Source organism: Cannabis sativa, chromosome 9, assembly GCF_029168945.1.
Source record: "Cannabis sativa cultivar Pink pepper isolate KNU-18-1 chromosome 9, ASM2916894v1, whole genome shotgun sequence".
NCBI classification, from domain to species: Eukaryota; Viridiplantae; Streptophyta; class Magnoliopsida; order Rosales; family Cannabaceae; genus Cannabis; species Cannabis sativa.
Genome location: NC_083609.1, coordinates 24,319,284 through 24,331,308, shown reverse-complemented (window position 1 = coordinate 24,331,308; position 12,025 = coordinate 24,319,284). Strand labels below are relative to the sequence as shown.

Below are 12,025 nucleotides of genomic sequence, written 5' to 3'. Positions count from 1 at the left end.
GTCGCCACCATTAGGGTGATCTATACCATACAAAACACTTACAGACTACTTATCATGCGAGGTTAAACGGTGCGAAATTGCTAATGAACGTTCCTCCATTAGGGAGGATTACTCACTAAAACAAACGCGGTGTAAAACCCACAATGGAGATCGAATGTCTTAATAATAATCAAGCTCATTATTTAAAGTGAGTTGTATTTTCTTGGATTCGCTTTATTTAATTTATTTATTTTAAATATATATTTTCTCCACTGATTTAGGGAGACAAGTATCGGCCCAGATTAATGAACCGAGATTGGAGAGAGAGCCTATGATTTCGGCTGGGATTGGGGATAAGGCTTGTGGGAAGTCAATGGTACACGTGGAGGAGGATTTTATTGGAGAGAATAGTGGGATTGACTCTTTGTTGATCTTGGATTCTAAAAGGAGAAGGACTTTTGATGGGCTGGGCAATTATGTTGATATTGGGCCGGACCTTAATAAATTGGATGAACCTAGTTTAGACAATTTACATAAACAACATAATGGTACTAATCAAAAGAGTGATGGTGATGTGGCTATGGACGGTCAAGGGGAGGATAGCTCAAAAAACTTGTTTGGGGCGGGTTCTGGTTTCCAGGCCCGCCAAGCATTATGAATGTCTTGAGCTGGAATTGCCGGGGGCTTGGGAACCAACGGACTTTTCAATTCCTTAAGGAGCTTGTTACTCAAAAGAAACCTAATTTTATTTTTTTATGTGAAACCAAGTGTAATAAAAAAAGAACTGAATGGGTGGGTCAACAATTGGGCTTTGAAGGCTCTTTTTGTGTTGAGGCCCAAGGTGTGGGAGGAGGTTTAGTGTTGTATTGGAAAGAAAAAGAAGAAGGTGTCTTATTGGGCTTTTCTAATAATCACATTGATATTAGGATTGACAAAGTGGGCTACCCAAGCTGGAGACTCACTGGTTTCTATGGTGAGCCTAATAGAAATCGTAGAGAAAGGACATGGAATCTTCTTCGCACCATAGCCGGTTCTTCAACTCTTCCTTGGTGCGTGATTGGGGATGTCAACAATATTCTCAACCAAGAGGACAAGAAAGGTGGACAACCTTACCCTGGATGGCTTCTAGAAGGTTTTCAAAAAGCTCTCACCGATTGTCATTTACTTGATCTTGATCTCACGGGGTACCCTTTCACCTGGGAAAAGAGCAGAGGCACTACCCTTTGGGTTGAAATTCGTCTGGACAGAGCAATGGTCACCGAAGCATGGACTCTCCTATTTCAAGGTGCTAAACTTTTTAACCTTGAAACTTCTACTTCTGATCACTCTCCTTTATTTCTTGAGCCTATTTTTGTTGAGCAAACTCCCACGAACTATCGCTTTCGTTTTGAAAATGCTTGGTTGAAAGAGCCCATGTGTTTTCAAATCGTGGAGGATTGTTGGCAACGGGTCGGTGTGGGGGGAATTTTGAATAAGTTGAATGTGTGTGCTGATGCGTTATCTCAATGGGGTAAAGAGATAACAGGGAATTTCAAACGGAGAATAAGAGAGTGTAATGCCGAAATGAAGTTTTTAAAGAAGAAAAGAGATGACATCTCTGTGGCTCGATATAGTGAGGTTCGAAAACAGCTGTTTGCTATAATCGATCAACGGGAAATTTTCTGGAAGCAACGTGCTAAACAATTCTGGTTAAAGGAGGGTGACCAAAATAGCAAATATTTCCACAAGGCTGCAAGTAATAGGCGACGGAGTAATCTTATTTCGAAGCTTAAGAATGACCAGGGGGTTTTTGTGGATTGGGAGAATGGGTTATCTGATGTTGTGGTACAGTATTTTATGTCCTTATTCTCAGCTTCTAATACTGATTATAGGGAAGTAATAGACTGTATTGATCATGTTGTTCCTGAGATGGCTAATCTGGAGCTTTCAAGACCTGTCTTGGAGGAAGAAGTGAAGACGGCGGTGTTTCAAATGCATCCTGACAAGAGTCCAGGACCAGACGGTATGACCCCGGCGTTCTATCAACGATGTTGGCATATAGTGAAACAAGATGTTGTGGGGGTTGTTCAGAGGTTTTTTGCTACGGGGGCCTTTGATGAAGCTTGTAGTGACGCAAATGTAGTCCTAATCCCCAAGAAGAAGGGCCCGGAGACAATGAAAGATTTGAGACCTATAGCTCTTTGTAATGTCCTTTACAAGATTGTGACGAAGGTAATGACCAACCGTATGAAGCCTTTCATGGACTCTATAGTCGCGGATTCTCAGAGTGCTTTTATTCCAGGACGACTCATTTCTGACAACATTATGGTTTCTTTTGAAGTTCTTCACTATCTTAAACGTAAGCGCCAAGGGAAGACTGGGTGTATGGCTTTGAAATTGGATATGAGCAAGGCGTATGACCGTATTGAGTGGAATTTCTTAGAAGCGGTACTTTCGAAATTGGGTTTTGTGGATACTTGGGTACATCTCATCATGCAATGTGTGTCATCGGCCAACTACAAGGTTATCCATGGGTCCCATGAGATGGGTCCTATTGTTCCAACTAGGGGCCTTCGTCAAGGGGATCCTTTGTCTCCTTACTTATTCATTCTTTGTGCAGAAGGTCTCTCTGCTTTATTGAGAAAGTACGAAAGACAAGGTTGGATCCATGGGTGCAAGGTGGCTAATGGGGCACCTCGAGTTTCTCACATGCTTTTCGCGGATGATAGCTACCTGTATTGTCAAGCATCAGAAGTTGAAGCTCATCGGGTTCGAGAACTGCTGACCAAATTTGAAAGGGCATCAGGTCAAGAGGTGAATTTATCAAAGTCATCCATCTTCTTCAGCACTAATACTCCTACCATGGTCAGAAATGTTATTAGCCAGAGACTACAAATGAATATTGCAACTGAGGATAGTTTCTATTTGGGGCTCCCAAGCACCATGTCCCGCAAAAAAACCGTTGTCCTTGGCTACCTCAAAGATAAAGTCAGGAAAAGGTTACAACAATGGGAAGGCAAGTTCCTCTCAAGGGCTGGGAAGGAAGTTTTGGTGAAAACTGTGGCCCAGGCACTACCAAGTTATGCGATGAGTGTTTTTCTCCTCCCCAAAGAAATCAGTCGAAGTATTGAAAGTATGATGGCGAGTTATTGGTGGCAGACTAACAAGGATAGTGGAAAAGGAATTCATTGGTTGTCATGGGATAAACTTTGCAAGCATAAGAAAGGGGGAGGATTGGGATTTCGAAATCTGCGGGATTTTAACTTGGCTATGTTGGGAAAACAAGGGTGGAGGCTACTTACAAGACCAGATTCTTTGGTAACTCGTGTTTTTAAAGCCAGATATTTTCCACAGGGGGACTTTCTATCAGCCTCGTTAGGCTCAAACCCGAGTTTTGTTTGGAGGAGTATATGGGAATCCCAAGATTTAGTAAGAAAAGGAGTTCGTTGGTGTATTGGATCAGGTAATAATATCCCAATTCTCCAATCTCCTTGGTTGCCAGATGATGTCAATCCCTTTGTCATTTCGGATCACCCTGCTCTTTCAACTGCTACGGTAAGCAACATCCTAACCCCGGATGGCTCCCGGTGGGATGTGGAGATTCTTGATGATCTCTTTGTTGATAGGGATAAACATTTGATCATGTCCATTCCTTTGAGTGACAACAACTTGGAAGATCATTTTGTTTGGTCTAAAGAGACCTCGGGCTTTTATTCGGTTAAAAGTGCTTATAATTTACTTCAAAGGCTTAAAGGTGGATGGCACGAGTCGAATGATAACAACTTTTGGAGTAAACTTTGGAGCCTAAAGCTACCACCCAAGATCAAAAACCTGATGTGGCGTGCGGCGGTGGGTTGCCTTCCGACAATGATACAACTTCGAACTAAACATGTGGAGGTAAGCTCTCTCTGTCCTCTCTGCCGGGTGGAAACTGAAACCATTACTCATTGTTTGGTCACTTGCAATGTGATCAAATTATGCTGGAATAGGGTGGGCATCGGCACTACTAGCGACACAAGTATTTCCTTTCTTGACTGGTGCACCTTGGTTTTCAGCAAGCTGAATGCTGAAAAAAAGGCTCTCGTGGCTGCTGTGTGTTGGGCCATTTGGAATGCGCGCAATGAGTTGGTTTGGAAGGGAAAGACGACTCGTGTTGATGATATAGTTGGGTTTGCTAAACACTACCTTAATCAATGGAATAATGCTCAAAACTCTGTCCTTGGCACATCATACTCTGATGATCAGATTCATGATGGTGCAGAGCATTGGTCCCCTCCTTTTGCTAATAGTATTAAGGTTAATGTAGACGCAGCTTTATTTGATGATGGGCGGTCTTTTGGGTCGGGTATGGTAGCGCGTGATGACCGAGGTTGGTTAATTGAGGGCCGAACCATCTTGGCAATGAACATGGTGGAACCAATCCTTGCAGAAGCTATCTCTGTCAAGGAAGCTCTCACTTGGATCAAATTGAAGCAATGGCATCATGTGACTGTGGAGAGTGATTGTCTTGGGGTTGTGCAAGCATTACGGAGTTCTATTTGTATGATTTCTTTGTTTGGTCAAGTCATTCAAAGTTGTAAAAATTTGCTTGCAGATTTGAGTACCGTTGAGGTTATTTTTGTTAAACGATCTACTAATTCAGTGGCTCATAGCTTTGCTAGAGCCTCTAAGTTGTATCCTGATCGTACCTTCAGTATGGAGTCTGTTCCTACTGATTTGTTACCTTGTTTGGTGACGGAGTTTGTTGGTTAATGAAGTTTTACATTTTCCATTCAAAAAATATATATTTATTTAAAATTTCCAATTTAGAATGAAAAATTCTAAATATAAATTTTAATTTAATATTTATAAATTTTACTTAGATGGATATGAAAATAACATGAATTATTTCCATCTTAGTAATAATTTCCAATAAATATTTAGAAAAATATTCAATTTAAGTTGTTACAAAATTAATTTAAATTAATTTACAACTCAAATTTTATTTTCTATAAATATATATATTGCATTTCGAAAAATTAAAGTATTTAAGAATACAATTTTCGAAAAATGCATGTTAAAATAAAAAATAAATCCTGGAAAAATTATTCTAATTTAATGTTGGCCCAAAATTAATTAATAAAATTAATTTACAACAAAAAATATAATTTTCCTATTTAATTAAATATATATAAGAAAAATTTCAAATATTTAAGTATGATGATGAAAATCAACTTAAATATTAATTTTCTATTTAATTAAATACACTAGAAAAATACTTCAAGCAAAAATATCACCTATCTAGATTTTCCTTTGACTAATTAATTCAATTTCTAATAATATACTTTAATTCAATTTATTTTAAATTAATCAATAAATGAAAAAATCATTGATTTAAGTTGATCCAAGAATTAATTAAAATAAATAATTAATTTACAACTTAATCTATTTTTCAAGATAAAATTCAAAATTCTAGCATTTAAGAAATGCAATTTCAAAAATTGATTAATAGAATAAAGAAAAAATATATTTTGAAAATTATTTAAATTTAGTTGAAAAAATAAATTTCAACTAAAAATAATTTTCTATTTAATTAAATGTCATGAAAAAGAAATATTTAAGTATGATGATAAAAATCAACTTAGATATTTAATTTTCAAATTAATTAAATGTATTAAATTTAAGAAATAAATAATTAAGTGTAGAGAAGGCTTAATTATTAATCTCTAGTTTAATACTAGGAAAAATATACTTAAAATAAATTGTACCAAAATTAATTATTTAAATAATTAATTTCACAATTTATAATATTTTCCTATTTAATATTAGAAATAATAAGTAGTCTAGAAATAACTATCTAGAAAATATCTTATTTGACTAAGTATCTTTTCCACAAAATTTGAAAAAATATCTAATTTAAGTTGTATTAGAAAAAATCTAGAACTTAAATATTTTCAAATTTAAATTTAATTAAATATTAAAAATTAAGTTGTAACCACTTAATTTGAAAATATTGAATTTTAAGTTAATATTTGAAAAGATATTAACTTAAAAAATATCTAAAGAATCTTAATAACCAATGCCTAAAATTCCTCAACTTAATTTTGAAATTTGAAATTCAAAAGATATTCAGATTTAAGTTGGTTAGTTGTAGATAACTAAATATCAACTTAAATAAGAATATTTAATGAAAAATTTAAATTAAGTTCCAGAAAGAATCTAGATGGTTATAATTCTATATTTAATTAAATACAAGAAAATACATATAGTTTAGCTTAGAATATAAAATTCTTTAAACTATGATTTTCTAAATTAATTTCAAAATAAATGAAATTAATTATGTTGCTAATCAATTTTAATTAGGTTAAACTAGTGTAATTAACCTAGTACAGTTGTTCAAATCAGGCAAATGGGCCTTCACAATTGGGGTGGTTTGTGTGAGGGGGTGCTGGGTTCAGTATGTCGTACCCACTTCTATGGCTCCCAACTCTCACACAAGGCCCAAAAGAGAGGAATTTAACCTTAATAAGAACAACTGTTATTAATTGAATAGGCCCAAAAACTAAATGGGCCTAAATAAATTCTATCAAAAACTATGATAATTTATTTTAGCAACATTAACCTATATGCATCTATAATAAAATTAAACACATAGGCTCACACAGGCACACTTTGGATGGGTCCTATCATGTTGTTAGGTCATACACAGATGAAAGAAGATTGTAAATATACCTGTTACAAATTATTATCTTGACCAAGGGAGCCATCAGATCATTAGATCTGGCAAAAAGTAACCATGGCTATTTGCAATCAAGTAATAATAGGTTTTGAAAACTTACACATAAGCTAAAACACATACTCCTGCAACAAGGTTAGCTGGATAGTTGGATGTAGGATTTATTTAATTTTAAATTAAATTTTTAATTTCGAAAATAATTAATTAAATAATAAAAAAAATTTCGAAATTTTTAAAAAAAATTAAATTTAAAATTAAACCTACAATTTTTGAAAAATTAGGTTTCAACCAACCTAAATATCATTTCAAAAATTTGCTAACTACTTTTAAATTTTAAATGTTATTTTATAAATAAAAATTAAATAAAAAATTAGAAAAGATAAATAAATATCTTTTCAGATTTTAAATTTAATTTAAATAAATAAAATAACAAAATTTAAAAGTTAGCAAAATATCTTACATCTATTTAAAATTACATGATTATAAATATCTTATTTTAAATTTAAATAAGGTCAAAATATCTAAAAAGATTTAAAAAAAAATCTTAAAAGATAAGATATAATTAAAAATATCTTAAAAGATAAGATATTTTAAAAAATATCTTAAAAGATTTTATAAATATCTTATAAAATCTGACCTTAAATTTAAAAAAATAAGATATAATCAAATTTAAAAATAAGATAGATTTTTAAGCAAGAAGATAGATACTAATTCTATTCAAATTCAAATTACACTAATATCTTGAATTAAATTTAAAAAATATTAAATTAATTCAAAATGATAATTAGAATTGAATTAGGAATAGTAATAGTATAAATACAAAACTATACAAAAAATTGGAAGTTAATTCCATGAAAAAGCATGAAAAATCGAAGAAAAACAAAAAAATTCGAAACTGTACGGACAGATTTGCGATCGCAGGAAAATATCAGCACAGCCCCGATTTTTTCAAATCTTCAAAAAATCATAAGTAATTCAAATAAAATCCAAATTAAGTTCTGTAAAAGGCTAACTTGCTTAATTTTTTCCATACTATCCAATAAAAATAATTCCAGAGATGAAATCGCAATTATTTTTCACGAAAATTTCACAAACATCAATCAATCATCAAATAACACTCAATACAACATGATACCATCCAAAGAACATACAAACAATCGTTTTAAAGTCCAAATTTCTTGCAAGTAAATCAATTACCATGGCTCTGAGGCCAGTTGTTGGAATTTATTTTACCAGGATCTTAGATCTACTCACAAGTATGTTTATTAACATCCTAAATAAGAACTTTCTAAAACGATAAATTAAACACATATAAAGTTTAAGAAACCTTACATTGGGTGCAGCGGAATAATACGACTCCTTCCGTTCAGATATCTAGCCCTTGATTCCTTTCTGTAGCAGAGCATTATCAATATCTGAACCTGGATCTCTTTCTCTGAATCTTTGATGCTGAAACTCCTTTGCTGATGATCTTTCTTCACGATCTTCCTCACTATGATTGAGGTATTGCTTGATGTGTGTGGGCACTACTCTAATCACTAAGGATTTCGAAATTCAAAGGAAGAAGAAAGAAGAAGTGGTAGCTAAAGATAGGGAGAGAGAAAGGCTCAGGTTTTTCTCTGAAGGAAAAATAGAAAATTTAAGTGTAATTTTCCTGAAGCCTTCACTATCTATTTATAGCATTCCACTAGGGTTAGGTTTGAATTATTTGGCATTAAAATAATGAAAATATCAGTTTAAATTTCCTACAAAAGTGGCTGGCCCTATACTAGTGGATTTGGGCCTCACTTTTTGCAATTTTGCAGTTTTATCTTTTCTGCATCTGATTTTCTCAAAAACGCCAATTTTCAAATTCAACCATTTAAATGCCAATTCTAACTATTTAATAACTATAAATAATTATTAAATAATATTGTCATTTATCATATTTATTAATTGAACCATACAAAGTATCATAATTAACAAATATGCCCCTATAAACTCTTTCTTTACAATTTCCCCCTTACTTAGTGAAAATTTCACAAATAGACATAGTCTAACTTGTGAATTATAATTGATTAATCAAAACCAATTACATGAGTCTTACAAGCAATATTATCTCAACTAGTGGGGGGACCATGGGTCTATATAACCGAGCTTCCAATAAGTAAATCAAGAATTTAGCACTAAAATTCACTAACTTATTAATTCTTCGTTGAATCCACGCATAGAACTTAGAATTGCACTCTCAGTATATAGAATGCTCTATATGTTCCACCATATAGACACATCATTAGTTATCCATTGTTATAATCCTAATGTGATCAATGATCCTCTATATGAATGATCTACACTGTAAAGGGATTAAATTACCGTTACACCCTACAATGTATTTATTCCTTAAAACACTTGACCCCGTATAAATGATATTTCAGCTTATGTGAAATGAGTACTCCACCATTTATGTTCGTTTGGTCAAGCTCGAAGGAGATCATCCTTTGCTTACTATTCGCCAGATAGAAGCTATAGATTCCATGTTTATGATAGCGCTCCCACTCAATTGCACTACCGTGTTCCCAAAATGTACGTATCACCCTGACCTAAAAGTAGGCTTAACTAACAAATCAAAGAACACGAATAGCCTTTCAAGATTGAGCCTAATCATAACAGGATTAAGAACATTCGATCTAGGATCAACTAGGCGATATTGACTTGAATAGATTTTACGGTAAGTTTAATTAAATCTAAGTCAAAGTTCAATATCGGTCCCTTCCGATGCATACTCCATGCATCCAACCTGAGCTTTACTTTAACCAATGTTCTGGAAAGAACATAGTATTTCTCCAAATACAAGTAAACTCTTGTTGTAGATTATCATATCAGTAAAACCCTGTGTCTGATAAATCTAGGAAACTTTATTCACATAGTCATGTTTACTTTCCAATGTGTTGACGGCACAATAAACAGGATCAAGTATGTGAAAAGGGTTTCAGATGAATTTATACATTATGTACATATAATCATGAAATAAATCATGTGAACCATGCAACATTAAATGTTATTTCTGATCTATATTAATAAGCAAATCTGATTATATTGAAATGAGTTTTATTTAGGGCATAAAACCCAACACAAACATCCTAAACTTAATTAAATGTTAGGTCCATCTTAAGCCCGCAAGCTTGAGATAAGAATATGAACAGTCAACTCGCATGTTAGAAGACGCATACGTTGCTGTATTTAGTGAATAGAAACTGTTATTTATTTATTGATGTTTACGGTTTTTGTTCAAATTATTGTAATTCAATGTGCAAAAGGATTGACAATGAATGCAATCTTTGTATAACTAATTGGACACTTGCTTTGTATATAAAGGAGTGATCCACCATGAAATAAAAACTACGAAACTCTGGCTACAGTGGACTAAGCAGACCGTGATCTGACTGAACCACTATAATCCTCTGTCTTCCTGTTATTTCCAGTTTTCTGTTAAGCATTCACGTTCCCAGCTCGAGTACTCGCCATTTTAGGTTGAATACTCGCAATTATTCTTCAAACATTTTCTTATTGTCATTCATATCATCACATACTTTTGGTGTTGCGAATTTTGCTCGACAACATTGTGACAAAGGTTTGATCATGAAGTTATAACTTATAACAGTTTGACCCCTTTCTCGTCAAAAAGGTTTGGTCAGAAGTTATAACAGTTCGACCCCTTTCTCGTCAAAACGGTTTGGTCAAGAACCTTAAAAAAAAATTATTGTTAAAGTTGTGGGTTTGCATTATACCATGTATTTCTAGATAAATTTCGGTTAATCATACGTATATGCCCCTCAAGTAATTTTAAAGGGTCGTGCTTTATAATTACTTGTCGAAAGAAATGATTACTTTATTCATGACTGAAGTTCAAAATATTACATCAGTGATGTGGTTTACAATCATTAATTTACTATTGATTTAATCTCATAAGAGCTCTCCCAGTTCACTTGCTTATATTATCAATCTTCCAAAAGCATCTGGTTTTGATATTCAAGGTCAATCCCTAACATATTCCCACAGGGGTTTTGAAATTCAGGGTCAATCCCTGCCATATCCCTATTGGAAATATTTTACCAGGATCTAGATTTACTACCAAGTATGTTTCATTAACATCCTAATATTAATTCTAAAACAATGAAATAAACACATATAAAGTTTAGTAAACCTTACATTGGGTGCAGCAGAATATAATGACTCCTTCCATTCAGATCTCTAGCCCTTGATTCCTTTCTGTAGCAGAGCATAATCAAGATCTGAATCTGGATCTCTTTCTCTCCTTCCTTTGATGCTGATTCTCCTTCTTGTTGTTTGGATTCTTCACAGTCTTACACACTATGATTGAAATACCACTTGATGTGTGTGGGCACTACTCTATCACTCAAGGCTATTTCGAAATTGAAGAGAGGAAAAGAGAGAGAGAGGGGCGGCTATGGCTTTCTCTGAAAGAAAATAATGTGCAAGTCATAGTTTCCTGAAGCCAACACTTTCTATTTATAGAATGCCAACTAGGTTTAGGTTAGAATTGTATGGCATTAAAATAATGGAAAAATAAATTGTAAAAGGCTTGCATAGTGGCCGGCCATATAAGGAAATTGGGCCTCACTTTGCAACTTTCTCATTTTGTTATTTTTTAATCCCATTTTCTCAAAAATACCAATTTTCTAATTTAACCATTTAAATGCCAATTCTAATTATTTAATAACTAAAAATTAATTATTAAATAATATTGTCATTTAATATATTTATTAATTTAGACATATAAAGTCTCATAATTAATAAATAAACCTTGAATCTCTTTTCTTTACAATTTCGCCCTTGCTTACTGAAAATTCATAAAGTAGACATAGTCTAACTTTAGAATTATAATTGATTAATTAAAACCAATTAACTGAGTCTTACAAGCAGTATGGTCTCAACTAGTATGGGGACCATGGGCCTATATAAACCGAGCTTCCAATAAATCGAACCGAATTTACCAAGTAAATTCTTTAACTTATTAATTCCTTATTGAATCCACACTTAGAACTTGGAATTGCACTCTCAGTCATATAGAACGCTCTATATGTTCCATGATATAGATACACTATTAGTTATCCATTGTTATAATCCTAATTTGATCATGACCCTCTAATAGATGATCTACATTGAATGGGCACTAAATTACCGTTAAACCTTCAATGTATTTTATCCTTAAAACACTTAGCTCCGTATAAATGATATTTCAACGAAGTGAAATGAGATCTCCACCATTTATCTCTGTTTAGCCAAGCTCGAAGGATATCATCGTTTCACTTCAAAATTCCTATAGAAGTTAAAGATTCCATATTTATGTTA

The 12,025-nt window shown here is 33.3% G+C and overlaps 1 protein-coding gene across 1 annotated transcript; it reads left to right on the top strand.

The window, feature by feature from the left end:
- Positions 1 to 310: 310 nt before the first annotated feature.
- Positions 311 to 4,710, top strand: LOC133031313 (uncharacterized). Its single transcript, XM_061104795.1, has 2 exons — positions 311 to 611; positions 797 to 4,710. Exons 1-2 carry the CDS (start codon positions 311 to 313, stop codon positions 4,708 to 4,710), a joined length of 4,215 nt encoding a protein of 1,404 aa, XP_060960778.1.
- Positions 4,711 to 12,025: the final 7,315 nt, after the last annotated feature.

Coding starts and splice junctions, on each gene's coding strand:
- LOC133031313 (XM_061104795.1), top strand. CDS start 311: ATGATTTCGGCTGGGATTGGGGATAAGGCTTGTGGGAAGTCAATGGTA. Junction 612..796: donor CTTGTTTGGGGCGGGTTCTG/GTTTCCAGGCCC, acceptor TGGGCTTTGAAG/GCTCTTTTTGTGTTGAGGCC.